This window comes from Lutjanus erythropterus, chromosome 22, assembly GCF_056507025.1.
Source record: "Lutjanus erythropterus isolate fLutEry1 chromosome 22, fLutEry1.hap2, whole genome shotgun sequence".
Taxonomy (NCBI): domain Eukaryota; kingdom Metazoa; phylum Chordata; class Actinopteri; order Lutjaniformes; family Lutjanidae; genus Lutjanus; species Lutjanus erythropterus.
The window spans coordinates 16,724,472-16,751,564 of NC_139338.1; the positions used below are offsets into that span (position 1 = coordinate 16,724,472).

Here is a 27,093-nt window from a genome sequence, read left to right on the forward strand (position 1 = left end):
ATTAACTAATCAGACAAAGGTGAAACTAATCAGATATCAAGAGGGTGAAAAAAGAACAAAGGCAGAAAGTAAAAAACAAAAACAATCAAATACATGAGAAGACTGACTCTTTCACAATAAAACAAAAGTGAAACCCCAAACCATTATAACATCAATATGATCAGTTTGTGTTGATTATTATTAGGGTCGACCCTTCGAAATGCTTACAGGCTTTGATGCTTTTACCGTTGCCATGGTAATGTTATTTTTGCTTTTTGGAAGAGAGGAAGGAGACATGTTAGCTGCACCAAAACAGAGGCAAAAGACTGATGAAGAGCAACAAATGGAGTTCCTCTATAATATATAATAATAATATGAAACATTAACATTAACATTTTAAAAACTTGTGCACTTTACCCTCAAACCTGGCAAAAATAAATACATTAAAACAACAGTGATAATAATAAAATGAATAATAATAAATAGAAAATAAAATTAAAGCAGTGAATAATTTCCAAACAGCTTCAAATCATTAAAACTATGAGTTTTTAAAATGTTGATATAGGGGCTACACAAACGAGAAAGTTCTTATAATTAATTTTTCCTTAATTCTTCCAATATAAGTTAGACTTTCTAAAGCTCAACAGGCTGTGAGATCTCCTCTTTGACATGTACTCTCAAAAAAAAACCAAACATGTAAGACTAAATTACTTAACTGAATGCCTTCCTTTACATGTATTTATAATAAACAGACAGTATTTGCAAAAACTACTTTTGAAAGACAGGAAGAAGGAGTGAGACAGAGGAAAAAGTACCGAAGACAAGCACATTAAATCATCACCGTCTACACCCTCACTTTTTATCATTTGCATTATTTTATTATCTGTATCCACAATGCCAAAACATCCTCTGGCCAGTGTCCTCATCTCTGTGTGAAGCGTTTATGCACGCTGACATATTTCCGACAAGTCGGTTTATGTGTTTGCAGGTAATTCAACTTAATGGCTTTGCATTTTAGTTGCAATTCCGCAGAAAAACACGGCAGTAAAGATAAGGCCGTAAGACGACTGAGACGAGATAAATGGTTTGGTATGTGTCTGCTGTCTTCTGACTCACGCAGCCTTGACCCACACCAGGGAAAGACACCCGAACAGGCGTTTAAAATCAAGACTAAATGGGTCAAACACAGTGCTAATACTGCCATGAATTAATATACAAAAATATGAGAAATACTATCATGATATTAAGTTACAGCACAATCTGCAAGTTTTAATAAGGGAATCAATGAAGGGATAATGGCTTTTATCTGGATTAATCTGAATCAACATATGTAATGAAAATCAATCAATCATCCCCTAATGAGTTTTTAAAAAAAAAGTATAATACTCCAATCAATTTGGTACATGTCGTTCATAAAATTAGAGAATAACATATAAAATGGCGCTATATCACTGTTAACATTAGCATTCAGTGGTTACTTTAATGCAAAGTTACTAGTTTGAGGTTTAAAGGAATATTCAGGTGTTTTAAAAGTATTTTTGTAAATTTCGGCTTAAGAGCTGCTGGTTCTAGTACACTAGACACAGCACACTACATCCAGTGCCGAGTTCATTAAACAGAGCAACACTGTAAGAAGCTGTTTCAGAATTGAATTCTCTGGGGCAGAACAGTAAAACAGGTTTTAGACATAATCCTAGTGCAAGTCAATTATCTTAAATCAATCAGTCCGGCGTGTAAGACTTAGGGGGATTTATTGGCAGAATTTGGTAGAAACCAGGGGCTCCTGGTAGCTCAGTTGGAGCATGCACCCCATCTAAACCACTTATTACCTCCGCCAAGGAAAACCCCATTAAACCTTGGAGTGGATCTGAATCACAAGGTGGATACACAAATAATTTTTCACTTTTGTTAACATTGCAAGATAGAGCATTTGGCTTCGGTGGAATAACTTCCAAACATCTTAGAATCTACTAGATGGTATTAAAGTTCATTGGTGACAAAACAAAAGCCAACTGCAGAAATATGATGACTCCACATCACAATCCACATTCACAGGTATCACGGAAAAACCAGTACAATTCTAACATTGCCAAAATTGGAAACGTAAATACACACATATCATGCGACTGATTCTACTCTTTCTCACATCCAAATATGAGATGTCTACAGTAAACTGCATAACATTGATTATGAAGTTTGAGCTTGGAGATTTGTAGTGTGTTCTCTGCTACTTTTTTCTTTTTATGCAAAACTGGGAAACTGGAATGAGTTGCAAAATAGCATTTGTTTCAAAGCACTCCCATATTTGAATAACTTTGTAAAGGCCTTTTGAAGAAAACATGTTGCTACTTCACATAGTCCTTGACCTGCAGTGAAAAGTGATGTGACTAATGCTGAGATGGCCTGTATGTGCAGACTGGACTGCAGAGGAGTTCTGTAAAACTCCTTAAACCCTTCACTCACTCCGGTTAACATGGTGAGAAAACTGGTCTCATAACTGATATGAATGATGGCCAGAACTAGAAAAATAAGACAGTTTTCCTCAGAAAGTAATCATTATTTAATCCTCCGCAGAGAACAAAGTCCCCACGTTGCTAAGCAATAAACATCCTCTCTTGCTACATTCACTCTATAGCTCACTTTTATTGCCTGAAGAAATTAAATATAAACAAGGTTGCATGATACAGTTTCCAGTTATGAGCGTTAGGTTTGGATGTTGTGGTTATAAGCTCCCATGGATCACAGCTCATGCAATCACAGTGTGTGGTCACAGGGAGAAAGAGATGAAATAATACAAGTGGGCAGAGAGTTAGCAGTGCCAGATTCACGACTTCTGTGAGTGTGTTTGACTGTTAGTGTTTGTGTCAGGGAGTGTGTGTGTGTGTGTGCGTGTGAGTGTGTGCGTGTTTAGGAGCTGCTTTTGTGTCTGTGTTGACACGAGACAGGTGTGTAACAATAATAACATACATGTTGCATGCTCAAGTTATGATTTAGTGACTGAAAGAGAGGATTGTGGGAAGGACAGAGATAGACAGAGGTAGGTGTTGAGACGTGTGTGTGTGTGTGTGTGTGTGTGTGTGTGTGTGTGTGTGTGTGTGTGTGTGTGTGTGTGAGAGAGAGAGAGAGGGTTTGTTGAGGATGATTTTTACTGCAGCCATTAAAGCTCCATTATCGTGATGGATCATTATCTGCCTTATCAGGGGCCTGGAGACAGACACACACACACACACACACACACACACACACACACACACACACACACACACACTCACACACTCACACACTCACACACACACAGACAGTCAAAGTCTCACACTTGTTCATGAACATGTACACTGTAAAAAATCATACAGGGATTTAGAGGAATCAACTAATCGTTTCTCATTAACTTAACATAAATATATATATAAACTTAAAAACTCAACAATTTCTAGTGTTTATTTTCAGAGCACTTCAGAACTTGCCGACATGGGCTCTTCTAACTTCAAGTCTTTTGACTTGAAAAGATGAGTTGAAAGAATGCACTGTACAGAGTTTCATCAACTCATTACATAAAGTTTCTAAATAAACATGATCAGCATATTAGTAAACTTCCCAGCATGCAATGTTTGAGGCTCAAAATTGTTTGTAATGTATATCACTGTTAATCAACAGGTTTAACTTTTGATGTCTTAATTTCATTGAATGTGTTTTTCAAGTGCTACTGAATTTGTCTATTTGACTGGAAAAGTTTGTTTTGAATCATTACAAAATTACTTCGCCTTTTCTTTTAAAATTCAGCCAATTTAAAATTTTAAGGCTAACATTTTTAAGTTAAAACATATAGCTTAGTTTTTACAGTGTACGTGCACACGCAGGTTATCAGCATGAGCGTGAAGATGAGGGTAGGGTGTGTGTATGTGTGTGTACACTGACCCCTTGACACACATTGCAGGGCTTGAACCTCTTTGCAGAGGAATGCTAATGTTTTCTAAAGAAACCATAACTCAGCAGAGAGAGATAGAGCCACAGAGATTAACAGAGAACGAGAGCGACAAACGGGTGGAGGTAGAGAACGATATAACTGCAGTACATTAGTCCATCCTCTTGCAGGTCAACAGTCGGGTGCAGACACACATCATACAAAGTTACGGTTTTTCCTTTATAGATGACTTGGAGGTCAGAAGTCTGTCTTTTATCAGGAAACTGTCTCCGTCCACTTCATGGCTGTGCAGTTTAAACAGTTAACTTCACCTTTTTTTGACCGGTTTAGGGGAAATTATATTCTATGAATCACGAGGTTCATGATGATCACTTCCACAAACAACCGAACAACTCTGAGTGCCGTACAAAAATTGACGAATGAAATTTAAGTCATGAACCCAGGAATAGCTTTTTAGTTTTGAATACATTTCCTTCTTTAGCAAAGGGACTTCTTGTCTGTAGGTGGAGGAGTTGATTCACATCTCATTCCTGACAGAGATGTTCTAACCTACTTTAGTCTTCGTTATCTATAGACTTTTGATGTGTCATGTGAGGAAAGTCGACCCAGAAATCCAACCCTCCACCATTCTGAGTGGTGTCAGTCCAAAAGGGGTAAACATAACCTGAAGATGTACACCTTGTACACAGCCCGGCTAGCTCAGTCGGTAGAGCATGAGACTCTTAATCTCAGGGTCGTGGGTTCGAGCCCCACGTTGGGCGATTGGTGTTTTAAGGGTTGAGCACTAAAGAAAAAGATGCAATTTCAGTCAATCTATGATTCTCATGATAGTCAGTAACTGGACCTCTTGGCAAATGACGATTGCTTGCATAATGCATAAAACATGCTAGACGGCTACAAATCAACAGCTGACCACTGCACCTACTGAGTGCCCATACCACAGATATGGATGGTCACATCACTCAAAAACAAATGACGCTATCCTGGCTAGCTCACTCGGTAGGGCATTAGATTCTCCCAGTTGTGGGTTGGAGCCCTGCACTGGGTGCTGGACTTTTCGAGAGGCAGACTCAAACAAAAGATCGAGAGCGAGATCTGTCACCCACCACTCAAACGTCGACCATGGCCTGCAGTTTTTGCAGCAAGTTCAGCAGTTTTAGTTGATGATGCAACTCAGTGAGCGGTCAAGGCAGACTGGACTTCTTCAAAGACATGGCATTGATATGAGTGGCTGCATGGTGCAGTCTGGCTACCAAACAGTTGTCACTGAGTCTGTAGCTGAGCACTGAGGGTGCAGTTTTGTTAACCAGCATCATCAATATCAACAAATACACGATGTAAAGTTCACACAAACAGCACATACAATATTTAATTAGGGGATGCCTCAAGGTTTAAGGCGTCATAACCTACAAAGTCCTCTCTATGTATAAAGTTATGAGCTGAGGTTTGTGGAGAGTTGACAAAGAAAACCAACCCTCCCCATCTCAATAACAGCCCGGCTAGCTCAGTCGGTAGAGCATGAGACTCTTAATCTCAGGGTCGTGGGTTCGAGCCCCACGTTGGGCGCTAGAATTTTGGACTGTTCACAGGGAAATGAAACAGACTTTGGATGTGTTGGACATGTGACGGGTGGATGAATCAACTGGCTGTCAGCTTTGTGTCACTTCTGTCAATGCCACGTGTTCTCAGGACATACAGTATGTGACCGGCCTCTTCCTATCACTAAAAAATTTTGACAATGAAATAAAGGTGTTCATTTTAAATATCCTATGCTGTTTCCTAAAAAATGCACGATTGCCTGAACTTTAGCATGCAGCAGCTAAAAGTAGGAAATGTGGAAGGAAGGAAAATTTAAACTGAGGTGAAAAGGTCAACTATTTCGGAAAACTTTTATAAGAGATTTAAAGAAAACCAGCAGGAAGGCATGATGGGAGAAGGAGAGCATGAGGGTCAGGACACAGAAATTTGCAGGGCAAAGCTTGACCTCATATTCCTCTGCAATAGCATACCAAGCTGCAGGAGTAAAGATACAATCAGGAGGCTTAAAAAGGCTCCAGACTCCTCAACAGCAGCCCTGAGCAGTGGTACAGAAACACCATTACAAGTAAGAGCAAAGGGATAGAGCATAATAGGCCTATATTGACTATTATAATCCCTGTCTCTCTGCCTGTCTCTATTTAAACCATTAGGTGCTTACGGGCTTACACTGTACGTAGACTGCTTTATAAGTTGGCTGCCTGCACTGCGCCAAGCCCAAAAGTGCCTGAGCTGTGAGACTGAATGTGTGTGAATGTGTGTGTCGTAGTCCGGTACAGTCGAAGTCCAGGCAGCTGAGCTAACGAGCTGCAGTGGGAATAGAGCTCGAGGACTTGTACCTAAAACTGCTCCTGGAGGACTAAAAAAATACCGCACTCCTTTTAGCACTAACAGCTGAGGAAAAAATACAAGGGAAGTGTGTGTTGTGGGCAACATCACTTGGTAATTTTATTTTAATGGGTTATTTAATCAGCCAAATTGACTATCGGAACATATTCATATTTACAGGCTGCGCCTCTGGGAGCTCTTAGTTACGAGTGGAGGGGACAGAGGATTAAACACACATTCAAATCTGGGAGCTGTGCCTTGCTCATGAGCCCCGGTGCACAAACTCCCCACCCAGAATTTTATTAAAGTCTATTAGTTCAATTCTGCAACATTCACTTTAACACCTATTAAATGAAAGTTGAGCTACAGATAGAGGCAGGCTTGTGAGTGTGGTAACTACAGTGGAATACTTTCAGAGAGAACGGGGCTTATAAAGCATATAAAAAAAGACTTTAACCATAAACTGGCCCTCGAGGAGTAACTACACAGGGTTGGACTTGCAGCACTAATGGCAGCAGAAATAAACAGCAGAAACAGGCTCCAGCATTGACTGTGTATAGGTGTAACCTCCCAGTAGGCCAATCTGAAAAGATGGAAGTAATTTAGTTCAAATTCATTTGCAATGTTAAAGTTGTAAAAGAGATTTTTTGGTTTGGTTTACTTACTCAAATGGAAATGATGCTGTAGACAGAAAATACAATCTGCAGGTGCAACAAAGGGAAACCTCAGGTGTTTCTAAAGCCTCTTTTCACATATGCAATCTGAATATGTCCTGAGATTCAGGACAGGACAACATCTGAATGTGTCCTTTCACACATGCAGCACGCAGAAGGAGATCCATGTCAGTTGTGTTTGCACATATTGGAAATAGTTCATATGGTTCAGGTGAGAGGAGACACCTGCAGAGCATGCATCAGGAGAAGGACTCATCTATAATGATAACCGTTTTTGCGAACAAATGCAAACATCTGTATTCACACATACAGCTGCTCCGGGTAGTGTTTGGATAGTTGCAGAGATGTAGTGCATGTTTGAAAGAGGTTTAATAGAACCTGATCAAAGACAAGGTAGATATCAACTATTTAGCGTAAAGTAAACCAAGTCACATGTAAGGAAGGTCCAAAAGTCTGCATAGTCAGGGGTCTCCAACCTTTACTCTCAAAAGAAACATTTAGCCAACAAAAAAAACAAAAACTAAGAAAATCTGTCTGGAGCTGCAACTATTCCTTTCTTTTTTCCTCTGAACCTTTTCTACACATAACTTATTACACATACCTTAGTTGATGAAATATGAAAATTCTTTATAGGCTACATATTTTTATAGTTGGAGAATATAAGACTCACTTTAGGCCTACAACTATGATAAATGAAAATTAAATTTCCATGTAATTTTTTGTCAAAGCATCAGGGAGCCTCTTATGGGGGGCAAAATGAATGATTAAACTGTCAATTGTCGATACATACTGCCAATTACAATCCATTCCCATCTTCTTTTACAAGATTTTCTTTGAATTCCACTATTCAATAATCCCATCCTGTACACTTTGTCTGCTTTAAAAAGCCTCAACTCTCACCACAATCTCATAAAAACCTCCCCCCACAGATTTTATGTTTAAATGTGAATATCTGGCTACATAACACAGCGTGTGCATGGCATTTGTCCACTTTACAGTGTCTCAAATTAATCTATCCCTTGAAGTTTGTTCGGTGTTTGTAAAAGTCACAGTGATTTTATGGCTGGTCTGATATAAATTCCTCCAGCATGGCCATGTGGCAGTAAAAGGAACTTGAACTTGTCAAAGGAAACGTCTGCAGCAGTAACGTAGGAGAAACATGTGAAGCTGGACAATGGCGGCCATTGTGAACTACGATTTAACAGCTTCGGATAGAGACAAGAGAACTTGTGAGAGTGGAGAGCGTGTTTCTGTGTTTGTCCTCCGTGTGTTAATTTAAGTCTTTGTCCTTCACCTGCCGCCATCACTGGCTTGTCTTCCAATTACAGACAACAAGAGGACGGAGAGACGGAAAGATGGAGGACGGAAAAGAAAGGCAGAGATTGAAGTGGGAGCTGGAGAGAGCCAGAGAGAGAGAAAAAGGGGTAAGCAGATTGATCAAGAGTGACTGACAACAGAAAAGGAGAGACTGGCTAAGACAGAAAGATTTAAAAAGAAAGGAGAGGACAGAAATCAAGAGGAGGGACAGGAGGGAGTGATAACCAGAGACAGAGGGAAAGATCAAGGAAGAAAAAGACAAATGCATGTAAAAAAAAAAAAAAAAGGTTGACTGCTAAAGCCATTAAGCCTGGATTCAATAAATCTGCATAAAAACCCAGCAGTTAGTCTGTAATGACCAGCAAAGGCCTGCATGTGTGTGTGTGTGGCTGTGAAATGGGCACAGAGGGTCGGACATGTGTGTGTGGGTGCGTCTGACTGTCTCTCCTTTTGTCTGTGTGTCTGAGTGTGTGTTTGCTGTGTGTGTGTGTGTGTGTCTAATGGTCGTTGAGGACCTCTGCGTCGTATTTAGAGAGAAAACAATCATCCTTGGAGCAGGAAGCAGAGCTGCCTAATGAAAGCCTAGAGAGACCCCAGACCACAACGCAGCACAAATGGATGGGTCTGAGACTCGGCTCTACACAACCCCCCCCAACCCTCTCCACTCCACCTCCTCCGCCCTCCGTCTTCCCTCCACTCCACTCCAGTCTTACAATTTCATTTGCACAAGGACAAAAATGCTTTTCTTTGCAATATATCAAGGTAGAAAGAGCTGTTTTTAAAGTTTTATTTTTTTGAGGCACAAGTCAAACATATTCACAAATAAATTGCAATTTAAAGCTGATAATTAAAATGGTTGGAACATTATCCTTGTAAAGCTGTAAAATCCTTGTAAAGTCCTTTCAATGCTGAAGCCTAATCATTAATTATTCAAGATGTGTGGCCATGCAAGGCCTTTCAAGCATTATTTAACCTATTTTTTATTAGTAGAAGAGTTTAAGCAAGTCAAAACGTGTAATTACTTAATTCTGTAGTAAGTCAAGTCACAAAGCAGTCCAGTCCAAATCTGGGTGTACATTAAAACATGGTAACAAACAGATGTAAATAGTCCAAACACATATTTTCTCCTCTCATGATCTATATCAATATTAAACTGAATAAATGTTTTGCTACATGTCAGGTTTAAATGTGACCTACAGTTTTGTTTCTCGTTTGCAATCACTTCTTCTTCTAGTCTCTTTTTTTTTTACAGCTGTGTGTAATGTAGCCTATACCACCAATTTCTGACAAAACAATGCTTTGCGTAGCCGTAGTTCATTCACTGCACCTGCACCTAATTCACATTTTCATTTGTTTTTCTTTTTTTGCAAAAACTGTATCTCTTTCTTGCTTACGTTACATTTATGCTACTTTATTTCTTTATGTAAATCCAGTCATGTTTTTAGCTTCAATGTTAACTCTACTGTCAAACACAGTCAGCACAATGTCAACACCAGGATTTTTGTCATTTGGGAACACACACCTACACACGGACTATCAAAATAACAATACTTAAACATTTAAGTGACCCTCTACATTATCAGCTGTGATGTTAAATTTCCAGGCCCGCCCCTTCCTGTTTTTGTGTCTCCTGTCAATCAAAATTCACCCAATCAGTGACCCTGAAGCCACGAGGGGTCGTCACACAGACACATAAATGCACACACAGTTCTTTGTAGTCTGCCAGTCTGTGAAGAGGGCATCACTTTGCCACAGGGCATCAAGCTGCAGAGCTGAAACAACACCGATTACAGACATTTGAAGCCTAAGGTGGTGCAAGAAAACTTTATTTATATAACATTTCAGAAGTGTTTGCGAGATAACTATGTTACCGTGTCAAATATTTAGTTACTGCAAGTATCACTACATAATGTCCTCTAATAGTGGTCTGCTCTGGTTTTCTCTTCTTCATAAAAGTTAAATGATCGCTCCTAGATCTTTATTAGGTTGAATCAGTTTTATAGTGTTTTGATATGAGCAAGGATTCATAGAGCGGAGTTTAAAGCCACCATGGCTGCAGCAGCACTGGTGTTGTTTTCTCATATTGGAAGTTTGTTATAAAGTCATTTGATTTAGTCGACTGAACAGCCACCAGGCACTGGAAACCTGTTGTATAACTTAAAAAAATGTTGAGTAAGCCAAAGAGAAAAGACGTGTTCCCCCTGTTCCTTGCTGAGAAACCTTCTATTTGGAGATTAGTCTGTAACAACAATGACATTTGAAGTCTGTAATTGTGCGGTATTTTCCTTCATTACAATGACTTGTAGAGTTGTAAATATGTGGACTCAGTTTTCACTGAGGTTTCTCCAGTTTGAGTTGGCTCAGAAACACTCGCAGTCACTCACTGAGAGCCGCTCTTAGTTTTAGCAGATAGAGGGTCATGGGGCTGACAATTCATACTGGATTCATAAGAGCAGCGATAAAATGTCAGACTCAGCCAATAACACTTAATACATTTTTTTACAATACCAAACACATGCAAATCGCAGTCACACACACACACACACACACACACACACACACACACACACACACACACACACACACACACACACACACACTCTTGTACGTTCATGCATACAAAGACACAATGTAAAACTCAACTGTCCTGATAGCTTTTCAACATAATGAAACATGTACAGATGGACAGACACACATCTACAGTGTGCACCTACACACACAAACAGCCAATCACTTCACACTTAAAGCCAAAGAGAAAGAGAGACTTCCTGTGTGTGTGTGCTGAATATGATGCCAGTTCTCTTCAGTGCTCATTAGAGACGTCATTGAGCCATAAAGGTTATTATTATGACTATGGCGCAGAAAACAGCTCTTTTAGTAAAACCTCACTTCTGGAATCAGTGTTCCTTTTTGTAGTTCAGCTGAGGTTAAAGAGAGACATGGAAACAAATACACGGGAACAGAAGAGCGAAAAAAAGCAAATCCATCATTTGAAAGCTTACCTTTCGCTAACAGCTCCCTACTACGATTGATGGTGCATTAGTTTTGGTCAAAAACATGTCATATAAAGACCTACTGAATTTAATATTAGCCTAGTGCTTTCACTGAGGGTCAGTCCAAGCAAACGTCAGTACAGACAATATACAAGGGAGGAGGCAGACATTCAAATCTCAGATTCAATGAAAATGACCAGCAGTTGGTCGCAGTTAAACATTCTGTTGCAACCACCACTGGCACAGTTCTGCAGCAGTTCAAGTGATACTGTTACATCCACCATTTTGTTAGCTTGATATTAGACAGAATTGTCAACTCGTTACAAAAATGAGCACTGCAATCCAAACAGCAAATTGAGCTACAGACAGTATATGAAAAAGGTTGAAATCCTATTTAATATCCTGTTTAAAATACTATGGTAAGTGAGCTGTTTCATCCCACTCTCTCCCCTTCAGACTCAGGGGAGTCCTACACTGCACACTGTAACACAACTGTAATGTAACCAAAGGGATCAATTAAGTATCTCTGATCTGAATTCTGATTCTAATATAGTATTAATGTTTAGAATCAGATTTAATTTAATCTGTGATGTACAAGTACAGTTTATAAATGTAGATGTTGCAGCATGATGTTATGCATTTTTGTGGTAAGTTTGGGTCCAGAGAAGACACCAACTTTCTCCTTTGGATCTTGAGCTGAAAAAGTTTGGGAACCCCGGCTCTAACGTGAGGTTTCTCTCTTGGCTCTTGCTGCATCATTCCGTGTGACAGTAAACGCCGACTGTCAGGTACACGAGCCTCCACTGGTCATTCATGATTCTTGTACCTTCATGTTAATGCATGCGTGGGAGTGGGATTTGTAGGTTTCCATGTGTGTGTGTTTGTGTGTCTGACCATGTGTGTTTTACATGCTATTTTAGTATGATCCTAATGGCTTTACAGAGTGCCAGGCATTTTAACAGAGCCAAAGAGAGGCTTGTAAAACACACACACACTCACCACAAGACAGAGAGGAGAGGCTGGCACACTGGAACATGGTCGTCTGGAGGGAGTCTGTGTGTGTGTGTGCATTAAGAGGGTCAGCCAGGGTGATGGTGACACATGATGAAGGAAAACGAGAAACACGGGCCTGAATGAAAGACAGGCAGTGTGTGTCTGCGATTGTGTGTAGGCAGGGTCGGGGTCTAAAGCAGCAGACACATGGCGCCAAGTGGCACTGCCTGGCTATGGGTGGGTTTGGACAGAGAGGGACGGAGATTCAAACTGTGATGTTGTTAAGGGAAACATGTCACCAAAAACAGAAGGAAAAAAATAACTTGCATTTTAAAAATTCACCAGCTCTCACACCTACAGTGACACGGAGCAAGTGAGAGTGAAAGGGAATGGTGATGGAGGCACTTAAGAGGAAAAATAAAGGAAAGAGGAATGGTCTTCCTCAAGGGAAAGAAAAAACAAATGCCTGAAGAAAGAAGGAAGTTGAGAGAGCGATGGCATGAATGGAAGAGAACGTGATGAAGAGGACTGAAGAATGTGAGGAAAGAAAATGTGAGAGTTTTCACCCAAAAACCAAAACCTCAGAATAAAAGTAGTGTCCTTGTTTCTCTGAAAGTATTATAATTAAACATTTTTTTCTAGCCAGCTTTGACCAAACAGTTCAAAGAGTGTTCTCTAAAGTAACTGTTTCGTTTTGGGATAATCTCACACATGCTAAAAACAGCATTTATGCCGTTCTTTAGACAAAGACTCAAATTAGTTTTTATCTCTACTGGAGCCGACTGCACTGAAGGGACATCCAGTGCATCTTTAACTATTTAATAGCAATCTCGAGTATTTTTGTTACTGTTTGAAATTTCCAAATACCACAAGAGTGTTTTAGATTTTCCAATACATTTTCCTGCCTTTTAAGCATCTGCTGATTTCATTCACCTCAATCAAGTAACATTCAGGGACTGACAACTTGCTTGGTAACACCAATCACAGATCTAAAGTGTGTGTTTATGCTATGTTATGCTATAAAATGCAACGCTATGCTGTGTTATCTTACGTTATGTTGCATGGTAATGCAGAGCAGCCTTTTCAAAATCAATTTGCACTGACAGCTGGAGAAGAAACATTTTAAACAACCTTTGTTTAAGCTTTTGTTTCATGCTTTTGTTTGTTGACAGTTTCCTGTCAGAAAAGGCTGTCAGACAGCAGGGTAAAGCAGTAAAAATACTCCTAATGAAGCGTACACTTAAATTGATATTGATCTCTGTAGGTGGGCATTTTTTTCTGATTCTGATTTTAGATGGCTAAATTAGCTGCGTACAGAGTTCTAGTGGTGCAATGGATAACGCATCTAATTATGGATCAGAAGATTCCAGGTTCGACTCCTGGCTGGCTTGCTGTGCCTTTTAGCTTGTAAATAGTTTCTGATGTACATGGCCTTTCAACAAGTGCTAAAAGGCATTTGAACCCTTCAGTTTCAACAGATAAAATAGTAAGTTTGAACTTCAAAGCTTAAAAATGCCATTGCAACAAGGAGGAACATATTAAACATGGTGACGGTTTCAGGTGTAACTTGCTAATCACCTTTCTCTGAAAAACAACATTTGTCTGTGGGGAACATAAAAAGTAGAGCGTTTCTTATTCAGACTTAAAGATATGCTGTCACAATGAGGTACTCGGTAGAACAAATATCTGTGATGATTTTGAGTAACGTACAGCTTAGCAGCAATGCTAAGCATGTTTGGCATGGTAGCTAAAATACATTTTACAGCTGACCCTGTCACAGGAATACTTAGCTTCCATGCTGGTACTCCTCTCTGCCTCCCAAACTGTGGGTGAGTCGCCCAACATCTACCGTATGTAATACAATGATTATGAATAAGTGCCTCCAACAACTATCCACTCTCATTCGAGAGCCTGAAACAAATGTGCAGAAGGCAACTAAAAAACTCAAAATTCTGCAGCACGTCTTGAAAATGTTAAACAGTGCTGTAAAGTAGAAGTGATTTGTGGTGAATTTGTTAGAATGGTCTTTTAAGATCTTGTTTTCTTCAGTTGTAAATTTGGCTGATGTGGCCATGACAACAATTTTGGTAAGAATGTTTTCAATATTTATTTTAATGTTCTTATAAATATAAGGTAGGAATAAAATACTGGAGGGTTGTTGGTCTAAATGCATTCAATCTTGTTAGATAAGCTTTCACGGCAGCCCACATAATCAGTTTTAATTCAGAGAAAGTTTTTCTTTTAAAAAACGTTCAACCGCGGCCCCTGCACCACAGATTTCTGTCTGCATTTTTTTTTGTGTGAAAACAGGCTGATGATGAAAAATATGTATAATAATGTTCTGTCTGTGAAAGTCACCCAGACAATTTCTCTGTGCCCTTAATGTACACAGTGATTAAATGGCAAGTTAATTCAGTATATTCAAAGTTTATTTAAAGTGACACCACACCGTGCGGTGCCATATCTGAAGCACTCAGGCTAAACAGAGACATTTCCCAGCATTAAGACATACAATAGGGCTTTCATGAGGACCGTAGGAAACTAGTCCTGCTGTACCCTAACCACACACTCTGTCACACTGCTCTGTGAGTATGTGTGTGTGTGTCTAGAGTTACCGTTTTTCAATGTATACCACATGTAGCGACCGTGTATCGCCTGATATGTTTTCAATATGGAGGGAAAGACAGAGAGAGAGGGGGAACCCATAGATGACCACAAGATTTTTAAAATTTAATAATATACTGTTTATATTCAATATCTGAAAACACAACTGGTTACCATGACAACAGAGCTACAGCGAAGTGAGCAGGTTAGCCAGGGTTTCCTCAACTTTCCCTATAAGCTTCACCTTTTCTGTCTTTATCCTTCACTTCCCTTTTCCCTGATCTCCTCTTACACTCGGATGACAACTCTTTCGACAGTAAAATGAATATACTCTTCATCTCCCCTCCTTGCTCCATATATGAACCAACCCTCCTCCTCCTCCTCCTCCTGCTGCCAAAAGCTTGAAGCAGAGTTTACTCCCTGTAAAATAAAACGTCTGAAAACAGTATTTGTTCCGCAGCCAAGAGCTTGTCGTCAGGTGACCTGCTGGAGTAAATCTTTTCAATAATGTCAAAGGCGGCGCCAAAAACCTGCCAGAGTGTGCCCCACTCCTACACACACATCTGCACAGTTACCGAAACACACACACACAGCGAGAACAATCTCACAAACTCAAAAGATGTCATCACATATGTACAAGCAAGCCCACAGAAACATACACTCAGAAGGTGATGTTAGGAATTAATAAATTGAGAGTGACAAAATGTCCTCACTTTTTCTCCACATTTTCCTAAAATCCCTCAAACACACGCGCAGTCGTGGGGACGGACAGATGTCGTCACTTTGCATGATTTTTTTCCTCATTTTCTCAAAAGTACATACACAGAGACAAATATAAACAAGCAGTCTCACCTGTTCCTGCGTCATGCTGTGCAGCTGCGTATGCCAGGAGGCGGAGTCAGAGCGGTGATAGGCGGGGGGCGGAGCGAAGTCCTGCAATATGATTGGGTCTCGCTCCTGACACAGCGAGGTCAGGTGACTGATGTACAGCTTCAGTTTGCTGCGATTCTGATTGAGATCCAGGAGAGGAGAGAGAATCTGAGGGAGGAAGCGGAAAAAAATGAGACGAATTCATTTTATTGTACAAAAATTTTTTACATCAAGAATCAGTATTTCAATACTGCCTGTGATCACTGTGTAAAAGATTTTGCAGTGATAGCATGCTGAGCTGTACCACACAGAAACAAATAGTCTCACCAGAGAGAGAAAGAACAATGGATGCTCATTGAATGATTATTATTTTATTCTTTAATAATCATTCATTATAATGTGGACTAGATGTGAATGTAGAAAAATCTGTGCAGTTGTATTGCATACAAGGTGTTGGTTACAGATCCTGTGCAGGCATAAAGGGCAAGAAGAAAATTCGGCTATTTAACTCCAATGCAAAACACCTGTTTCTTTATGTGTGACTGGCTGTGCTGGAAATCAATTGTCCATACCTTCACTACTCCATGTATAACTCAGTAGTTTAGCCTTAGTTTAGGCAATAAATTGAGATTTTGGACAATTATGAATCACCATCATTTTGCATCATGTGTAGAGTTGCACAACAGCAGTTTTTGTGTCTATAAAATGTGACACTGCACTGTGTACATGTCATTGACACTACCTTTTTGTTCCATACATTTAACACAAATTCGAATAATAAAGTCATTCATTCATTCATTCATTTTCTGTAACTGCTTAGTCCGTAAGGGTCGCGGGCTGCTGGAGCCTATCCCAGCTGACATTGGGCGAGAGGCGGGGTACACCCTGGACAAGTCGCCAGTTCATCGCAGGGCTATAATAAAGTCAAATTTGCATACAGTAAATATAGTGTGCTATATAGGAAACAGGCAGTGATCTGTAGTCCATGTCTTCCCAGCATCAAACAAAGTGTCCAATACCGTCTCCACACAAAAATGAGCATGTATATGTGCATTTTTCAATTGCAGGTAAACCATCTAAAAATAGGCAACTGACTCATTTCCTGTTGTCACTGGATAAGTTTGCCTTTCTGTTTTATTCCTGATGTGTCACGTTCAACATCACAAGTGTGCCAGAACGCCAAGACTCAACTGATGTCCGTGGAAGAGACCATAGAGAAAGACATTTTGAAAACATGTTTTAAAATCCCGCATAAACATGTTGATTTCTTGTAAAAGGGGGATTTAGTCGGGTCAGCGGTGCTCAGTTCAGCTCACTGTACAAACACCGAGACTAGAAACGGGAGCTGGGCTGATTCACACAAATAGGATGATGTGAGATTAAAGCAGATGTGGAAACAGAGAGATGACAGAGGTTGTGATGTAGTTAAAAAAAAAAAAAAAAAAAGTCACTGTTGGTACATTTACATGCACCAGAAACCCGAATACTGGGTGAAATCACTGCTTAACCTCTGGCTAAATGCAGTTGGTAGGTAATTAGATTTCCCCTCAAGCATATTTCTTCTGTATTTTATTTTAGGAACATGTTGACTAATGTGAAAGCTGCTGCTTTATACATTTTAAAATAAAGAAAAAAAAGACAGTTACTTTTGTATTTAGCTGTGTTAATTACATTTCTCTCTCAGAAGTGAGGTTATGTGTAAACTTGGTATCTGTTTTTTTTTTTTTTTTTAAATAAATGCAGTAAGTATTTCTAACACCTCAGGTCAAGTAAGACTTGTGCCTCGTTTTAACAGATTTTAATAAAACAACTAAAGTGAGAGACATTAATAAGTATAAAAAAAAGGCCAAAATAAGAATAAAAAGGCTTGGTTTGGTCAAGAGACAAAATCCCTGTGAGGAAGACAGAACTTAGAACAGTTTGACGTTTTATGCAACAGAGGCAAAAACAGCTATTTTTTTTTAATAATCTTGTTTTCAGCACTGAATGATTTTCCCTGATATGTATCATTGCTACACAACTTAATTCTTTTCAGTTTGTTTACACAGAATTGATCCAGATCGCAAAGTTAACAGCATAGATACAAATCTGATTGCCTTGTTTAACAGCAACATTAGTTTCACAGTGACCGTGACTAATGTGTGTGTGTGTAAGTGCGGGAATGATGAGAACACACACTTGATAACACACACACTACTCTCCTTGGGGGACCGCTGGATTTAAGAGCAGAGGAAGCATGTTAAGAGGGCTGATAGTGTGTCTGTGTGTGTGCGCTGGTAAAGTATATTCAATCCCAGCAGCGTCTGTCCACACCCTCCATGTTCATCATCACTCAGCGCACACACACACACACACACACACACACTCACTCACTCACTCAAGATCCATTCAGTGACCTGATATATATTCTTTTCTCTCTGTCTGTACTTCATCTCAGCTCTTTAATCTGATTGTGTCTTTACTGTTTAGATACAAGAATTTCAAATATTCACATGATTTCAACTCACTTTTTGATTTAACATTCACATACACCGACTCTCTGTGTGGTGTGGAGGGTCAGTCAGTATTAATTATAGGATGTACAAATACACAAAATAAAATAAAATAAAAATAAATAAATAAAATACTTTTTTCTGATTGGTCTGCAGCTGTATGCCAGGACTCAAGCATAGTTTCACACAAACATTTAAGTAATGATTGGGGGGGCTGAACTGCATGTAACCATAGCAACCATACTAACAATAACAATTGACCACAGCCCGGCTAGCTCAGTCGGTAGAGCATGAGACTCTTAATCTCAGGGTCGTGGGTTCGAGCCCCATGTTGGGCGATTGGCGTTTTGGGCTATTCTGTCAACAGCAAAATCATTTTCACTGGGATGTGTTGAACTCATGATGGATGGACACAGACAGACCAAAGCCACCTGTTCACAGGACGTCTGCGGTTGGTCAAAAGCTGCTGCTCTCTTAGGGGTGGCTACGGTTCAGGAGGTAGACTGTAACGTTCATTAAACTGCCAACTAAAATAGAAAAGTGCTGTATCTATTCTGCAGGTTGCCACCTTGTTGTGAAGCAATCTGAGTCAGTAGACTAGAGAAGCTATACAGATATATAAATGCAGTTGATTTACCATTTAACACTGTACGAAACACATAAATATATAAAGTAATGGACTTTTCATTGTGGAGCTCTTCACTTCCATCTTCCAGCTTATCCGTTGTCATACATAGTTACTTACATCCTGTATTTACTGCACCAAATAAAGTGACACTGATGCTGTCTCATTGCTGACATGCTGTATTTAAAATGACTGACGTGATAAAAAAAGACAGGAAATGTAGCAATCCCAGACACACGGCTTCAACATATTTTCTAAATCTGAAAGCGAGCCTCAGCTGTCAAAACAGCGAAAAAAACAAACTGCAGATAGGCATTTTTTAAAACATAAAAAACTCTCCATATATATCTGACATTCATTATTCAATAACTTCATTTGTTTGAGCATCCTGACAAACAAATGAAAGAACGAGATGTGGGTGGTTTTTGTGGAGGAAAAAAAAAATCTTATTGCACGCTTCTCTCCAGCAGCACTGCTGCAACAATGAAAGCTGACAGTAAATCAAAGTAACTGTCACTTCTGATTCTGAGTCCTTACCTTATTTACTCCAAACACAACGCACACACACACACACACACACACACACACACACACACACTAGGAGTAATTTTTTTTTTTTCAGACCACAGTGGGTTCAAGAGTTGCTAAACATGCACTCACACACAGAAACTGTATAAATGCACTGTTATTTACACTATGACTGGGTCGCACCGATGAAGATTAATTTAATCTAAGATTAGTTCTAATCATAGTTTAGCATAAATAGGCTTAAAATTTGTAAATGAAGATCTTAAATGAATCAAAGTTAAGTGATTTAAGCTGAAATTAAATGGCTTCATAATAATGGAGATGCTTGCTTATCAGAATTAAAATAAATAAATGCGTAAAAAATACATAAGTACATAAAGAGGCGGGAAAATGTAAACTTTAGGCTGCTCTGTATTATTTAACAAAACATTGCATTGTTTGAAAGATAGCTAAATTTGCTTGATAACGTTAGCTAAAAAGTTAACAAAATGTTAGATTATTTTGAAACTAGTTAAAAAGTTACTTAGCCTTGTTAGCCTATTAACGAAGACTCGTCAGAGAAGCTCTAATTCTCCACCTTTGAGAAAAAGGTAATTATTTTGCTCAAGCCATCATCAAAAGGGCAGCCATTTTAAGAGTTGAAGCTCCTCAAGTGTAAGTTTAAAGTTATCCACACTGGATTTTTTTTTTAATCTAGATGTAGAGCACAAGCTCAATTTAAGTTCAAAGAAAGGTTTAATCTTTCTTAATTGTAAGATAGTTTTAAAGTTTGGTTCAGCATAATTTAAAGGTAAACCACAATTTAAACAGGTTTAAAAATGAATCCTTGTTGATGTGACACAGCTTAAGTGTGAGTTCACAGACATAAAGACATTACAACACAGAAACACACACACACACACATACACACACTCAGGGTCGTTATCAAAGTAGTAAATAGTGCCAGTTACAGTATTTTCCAGCGAGGACCTGCCAGTAGGTTACGGTCCATTACGAAATACATTACTGAACATTTCCCCCCGGAGGAGAGCAGGAGAAGGAAAAGAGAAGCAAATAGAAAATGATGGAGTTAAAGGCTGCAGGGATCTCACACATTCTGCATTTCAAAACACCTCTACTGCCGCACGTTATGATGTATGTTGACAGAGGCGACACGGCAAAACTGTTGTGTAATAAGACAATATGTGAACACATCTCTTAAAATCTGGCTTTACAGCTTTTAAAAAAACACATTCAACATGTGCGCAACAGCTGTTCTCTCACACTTTCTAATCCGGACTATTCTGTCAGAAAGCTTAAAAAAATGACCGTCCACACTTTCCAGACCTGCCGCGGAGCTCCGCGGATCAAATACAAGACAAATGAGAAACAGACAGGAAGAATGGAAGGAATGATGGCGATATAAGGAAGACATTTAGAGAGAAATAACAACACTAGTGCTTTCTTTTCCTTTTCGAGAAATATTTAATGACTAACAGAAACAAATGTCTAAAAATATGCCTGTAATAACAGTGTGAAATATGAACAAAACACTGACCTCTGAAAGTCTTTGTAGCACTTAAAGCCTTTGAATTTACTGATTTTATTAAGGCATACAGTATGAATGTGCCTAGATGTTTTTATTGTATTACACGACCTGCAGTACTCAACATATGCAGTGTGTTTAATGAGTCCACAGTGTTTTCCAATGTCTTACTGTACTGTGAAACAATCCCACAGGAGACATAATTTTATACAGCACTGTGTGTGTGTGTCAGAGTGTGTGTTTGTGCCTCTTTATTAGCCTCCCATGCCTGCCTACCAGACTGTTACTGTACTATGAAACAACTCCAAAGAGAGACATTCAGCCAGCCTCACTCACTGGCCACATTATGCGATAAAATCTAGATTTTTCTTTCGCCACAGATCCCACTGAGGCACACACACATGCACGCAAGCACAAATATGTCTATTTGAACAGGAAGAGCATCTATAGAGGAGGTCTCAATGCAGGATACTGCAGGAAAACACTCCTACAAAGCTGGTTTCTACTTTACTACCTCTGATGAAGAGCCTAACTTCCAGCTGCTACACTACAGAGTAAAGAGCGGAGAGTTCTGACTCTCCAATATCGATTTTGGATTTGCAGTAGACAGTTATTGTCTTTTCACATGGCCCACAACTCAACAGTTCAGTGGGAGATTTGGGTGTGCTATGTAAGTGACAGCTAATGTGGACTCAAGCCACTCTGGTTAAGCAAAGACAAGCAGAGGTCAGACAGGCTCACTTCTTTCTAACTCCACGTCTCTAGATTTTTTGGTTTTCAAACTCAAAGTCATTGGCCCGAATTGATGCTGACTTAAAGCAAATTATCAAACTTTTTTCACATATGCAGCAGTACTCTACAAGACCTGTAGACAGACTTTTCATTCACTTTACTCTTCACTTTACTTTGATTCACAATATATCAAGTATTTATTCATTTTTTCAATGTGACTATGAACACTTGAGCAGGACTTTCCCCCTAAAAAGCATCACGTTGCGCTAAATATTATTCATGCAAGAGAGAATCTTCAGTTTCAGTAAATGGTCATTAGTCATTAAATGTTTTTTAACTATTGAAAAACCTCATGAACCAATTCTTTTATAGAAATAAACATCTACGCCTCTCCTCTGTCTTTTTTCACTGATGCATCCAATACCACTGAAGACCATTACAAATTCAAAACACCATAAAAAATGTCCTCAACAATGCTCTGTGTGTGTTCAGAGTGCTCTCCTGTGTTTCTCTGCTACAGTTGTTTCTGAAGCATTTCATTCCCCAACTGTCGTCCAGAACTCCCTTATTGAAAGAGACACAATCACTCACTGTTCTGATGTAATGCGCTATGGTGAATTACCTGCATTACACACCAAGGAGAAGTGTGTCTGTACTGTACATGTGTGCGTGCGACTGCTCTTGAAGACGGAAAGAAAAAGAGACTGCGTGTCAGCTGTGTGCGTGCTGGCCGGCCTGCCTGCCTCTCTCAGCAGGGAGGTGCTACCGCTAATTAATAACCAGGGTCAAACTTAGATCCGTTAGTGAACCTTTGGGCTTCTAGCGTCCCAACGGGAAATCCCACTGGAGGAACTGAGCTCTGCTAAAAGCAGCATGTGCTACTCATATGTGCTGCTGCCTTCACTGTCCCGTCAGTGGACCAAACCAATACTTCAAAACTCAAAGCCACTTCTATGAACTCCGAATTTCCCAAACAAGTAACTTTACTTGATTATCAGATCATCAGACAGAGTTTAGATGTTAAATTGTTGAAAAATGTAGAATAGCATTAGAAAAGTAAAAAGTGAAATATCTTGTGTTAAGCCCCTTTTAAACTGGATGAAAATCTAACTAACACCCGTTAACATCTAAAAGGGTACAATCAGCTTTCAGTCAAATGACTCTGCAGTATGCACAGGTATTTATCGTCACCAGCGCTGATCAGCAGCGATGGAAACACAACACCTGGGAAATGCTGCGTTTTGATGAACAGTAACTTAACACGACTCCTTTCAGCTTTAAGCGAACATGAGACACACACAACATCAAACCACAGCGATTCATTCAAAATCAAAAGTACTGAGAGCTTAACACACAGACACTATTTTCTCTCTGCTCTCCTGAACACACAAGACCGAGTGTTAGTGCACATCAGAAAAAAAAACACAAATAAAACAGAAAGGCAAGCAGTACTACTGGCAGTGGGAAAAGGGTCAGCTGGCTGTTTTTTAGTGGGGTTTCCCTTGTTTAAAAACCTGCATATACACACTAATTTTGGTGTAAATCCTGTATTACAACAGAAAAGAATAAATCTTTATTATCTAAAGTTTAGAATTTAGTTAACCATGACAGGCAGTAAGACAAAAAGTTAAAACACTGAACACAATAGTATTGGTACAGAAGTTCTGAAATCTGTTTCCTGGGAAGATAAAGTGGCTGTAAGCATCTCTTAGAAATATCCTCTTTATTTTCAGAGAAGCTGCACTGGGAGTCCAGAATTGGACCAAGGTGTTAAAAGTTTTCCAGAGTTTCAACATGTTAACCATCAAGTGAAATTGGCTCTATTTTCCGATCTTGCTAATCAGCACAGGAAAGGTTGTCATGCACCGGTTACACACATACACAGACACATATAGAGTAGGTTCAGCTGAGAGATGACGTCTTGACAGAAGGTAAAGCAGATAAAATGACACATAAGGCATCTAATGAGAAAGAGAAACTGATGCTCTGATCGACAGGAGGATGAGTGGCAGGATGATAGAAAAAGTGCCAGGAATGAGAAGCGATGAAGGAAAAAAAGCAGTATATGTCAAGAAAAATCAGCAAACAAAGGTGAAAAGAAGTAATGATAGATAGCTGGACAGATAAAAAAAACACACACACGAAGTAGAGCAGGATGAAAATGAAGACTGTGGAAGAAATGATCATCAGAAAGAGAAAATGAACTGAAATCAAAGGATGTGATGAGATACTGAACAGGTGAAGCAGATAATTGAAGAGTTGATTCACAAGTACTCTTCCTAGGTGACGAATGGACCTCATTGTGGTGACTCACATGAGGGAACGAGAAATTACTAACCCAGGTCACTAAGATAGAAGGAACACCTCAGGGAAAAGAAGAGTTTAAAGAGTGAATGTTAATGAAAGGACGGAAGAAATTAGCATGACAAAAAGGCAACAACTAAAAAAAAATGAAATGTCAGAATCGCAACGCCACAAACTCACAGATAAAACAAAAAGTACGAAGGACGGAAGACGAACGATGAGCACATCCAAACGTGATCGGAGACAGATAAAGGAGACGCTCACCCTTCTGTACAAAATGGCGGACCGAGAGAGAGAAAGAAGGCATGTGGTTTGCTAGGCCCAAATGCCCTCCTCATCATCCTATTGGTTAGTTCAGTCCAACCGCAGCGTGAGTTTGGAGAAAGCAGGAAGTTAGTTTGTCAAAGCAGAAAATTGTAGACAAACACAGTAAGGGCAGAAATGTTGGAAAATTTAAACTTTTTCAAAAGATATTAGCTAGAAATAGTCCAAACAAATACAAATACTTATAGAAATAATTAAATGCACCCAAACATGGAAATTTCTTTCACTTGAACACAGATTTGTTAATGAAAATTACAGGAAGATTTAGTAATGTTAATTTAGGGCATGCTGTCATCCACATAAGAGTGATTATATTAGTTTCATGGTGAATATGGGAGCTGCGAAGATATTTGGAGGTTTTCCCTCAGTGAAGGCTCACTGTCCTGGACAGAGATCTTACCTGGTCTGGGGAGGGCTTGTGATTGTTGGGCTGCTCTGAGTTCGGAGAGGAGACCTTCAGGTGGTCGTCCTCATAGTTGTCGGCCATCAGCTTCATCCGGTTTTGAGTCTACAGAGAGAGAAACAGTCACACACAATTAAATCTCTTTGATATCTCACAGTGGAGGCAGTGAAAAATCATTCTACATGCGATTCTGCAGCAGAAAATGACAAAAACCCTAGACTTGAATTCCTCCAGGAGTTAATTTGCAGAAAGGAAGAAGAGAGGAGAGTTTTGGACAACTGCCATCATCTTGGCTTTGCTTACACACTCTTAATGCATGCGTGTGTGTGTGTGTGTGTATACTAGAAACAGACAGTCACAGAGACAGACGAGGTCGCGAATACACAGAAAGACTGTCCATGTCTGTTTGAGTTTTAAATATGGTTCTGCTTGTATTTAAAAAGAACAACGACGATATCCTGAATGAAGATAACGTATTTTGCCAATGTAAACTGCACACATATACGCATGCACCAACACACACACGCCACCTGTTGTGTAGCTTGTTAACTGCCGCAGAAAAAAAAGACAGGCTCGCTAAGTTGCCACTTGGGGAGAGATCCATAAAGACTAAGATAAATATTAGACTGAACACACACAAAGACCTTTAAATCACTTCATATGCTGTACACACAAAGCACACACACTTACTGTAACACTTTGACGTACAAACGGTGATGTTGATAGGTTTTCAACGCAATCAATCCCCAGAACGCACAGTTATATATTACAACTTTTAACATCAACAGCAGTAAAATACAACACACACACTAAATGCAGAAGTGATATTAATTCAAAAACATCGGATATAATATTGAAACATTGACAGGGACCATTTTACTACACAATGAGTACTTTTACTTTTGATACTTTAAATACATTTTGCTACAATACTTTCAGGAAGCTGACAGCTATTAGCCATCGTGATTGTTCAGAGTGAAGGAAAAAAAAAACACAAGAGAAAACACAATAAATCATGTGATCAAATTTGTTTTATCTCCCTGCAGCTTTCAGCTCTGCAGCTCTTAGACATATTCTGAAGACCCCGAGTTTTAGGCCATTTTAATAGACTTTAGTCTGACTTGTAGCTGCTAAGTAGCTTTTCACAGCCTGGACCAGCTCTGCTGTGAAAAGTAACAGACTTTGTATTGACATTACTTAAACTGGGACATTTTATTTCTTTTCTGTGGCAGCAAACACTTAACACACTTTATGACCGACTAAAGTAACATAACAACCCCTCACCAGCATCCAGCGGAAGCACTGAGAACGAGAACTTTATTGCATCTTAATTCATACTTTAATATTTATTTCTAGGCTCTAGATGCAGAGTTGTTGTTCATAGAGAAGCATTAGCAGGGGAGAAAAAGATGCCTCCCTTGGACTCATCGATAGTGAGTTTACTGCATGCTTTTTTGTACATTTTAATGCACAAAAGAAGCAGGACACAACCTTATCAACTTCACGGTGCAAACACACATCAGCGTACAGTGTCTCGACTTTGGTCCTTTTGTCTTTTCCGTTTCATCTCCCTGTCTTTCCTCTGTCACTCTCATCTCTTTCATCTTTTCTCTGCCATCATATCTTTGCTCTCCTTGCTACTCTCCTTTAACTTCTCCTCCTGTCCTCTCCTCCCTCGTCCTCCCCGTCTGTTTCACGTGTTATAGTTACACTGCGAGCTGCACAGTGGACCTGGAAACCAGCGAGGGACTGAGAGAGAGAGGAGGCGAAGGAGGGAGTCAGTCTAAATCTGTCAGTCTTGTACAATCTAAATCCCCTTAGCCTCTCACTGAGCCCCGCGAGGAACAGGGGCTTAAGCGGGCCAGACTGAGGTTTATGTGTGTGTGTGTGTGTGTTTGACAGAAACTGAGAGAAGTATATGAGTGCCAAATTTCATATGTTTGTTTGAAAGCTAAATGAAAGACTGCGTTTGTGTGTGTGAGAGCAGAAGATAGTGTCAGTGTCTATGTGGGACCATTTGTGTGTCTGAATGTGTGTGTCTGTGTACATAAGTCAAGTTGAAGACAGCCTCCCCTGGCGCGCACACACACATTACTCATTTCCTCGTTTTCTAAAGACAGCTTCGAAATAAACACACATATATAAATTTAAAACAAACATGGAAAGTAAACAGTTCATCTTGAAACCACATAAGTCCAGAACCTGGACTCTCTGCTGCACCTGTAGACACACACACACGCACACGCTGACAGCTGTGGAGTGATGTTTATTTGTCTCTGTCTGTCTCTTCCTCTCCTCTCCAAAACGTCCTTAGGCATGTAAACTGCCAAATTTACAGGCTTAACGAATTATTTTTTCAACCCACAACAGTGTTTCTTACATGGTTTGCCAGTTTATATTAGAGTTTGTATCATAGTATCGGTTGACAAACATCAATAACAGCA

General features: G+C 39.5%; 1 protein-coding gene and 3 non-coding genes across 12 annotated transcripts in view; 3 read left to right on the forward strand and 1 right to left on the reverse strand.

Moving 5' to 3' along the window:
- Positions 1 to 27,093, reverse strand: part of LOC146306804 (ELKS/Rab6-interacting/CAST family member 1-like) — a 158,535-nt gene that overhangs the window by 3,390 nt on the left and 128,052 nt on the right. For 6 of the 9 annotated variants that reach the window (XM_084710657.1, XM_084710653.1, XM_084710656.1 and 3 more), the window contains 2 exons: positions 24,647 to 24,754; positions 15,699 to 15,884 (listed from right to left, as the gene is read on the reverse strand). In XM_084710657.1, the coding sequence (XP_084566783.1) occupies positions 15,699 to 15,884; positions 24,647 to 24,754 (294 nt within the window). Of the gene's footprint in view, positions 1 to 15,698; positions 15,885 to 24,186; positions 24,265 to 24,646; positions 24,755 to 27,093 lie in introns of those variants that run through there. The other 3 variants (XR_014768957.1, XR_014768956.1, XR_014768958.1) reach the window with 1 other exon arrangement.
- Positions 4,590 to 4,662, forward strand: trnak-cuu (transfer RNA lysine (anticodon CUU)). Its single transcript has one exon. It is a non-coding gene; the product is annotated as a tRNA-Lys (tRNA).
- On the forward strand, positions 5,395 to 5,467 carry trnak-cuu (transfer RNA lysine (anticodon CUU)). The gene has a single exon. It is a non-coding gene; the product is annotated as a tRNA-Lys (tRNA).
- On the forward strand, positions 18,474 to 18,546 carry trnak-cuu (transfer RNA lysine (anticodon CUU)). Its single transcript has one exon. It is a non-coding gene; the product is annotated as a tRNA-Lys (tRNA).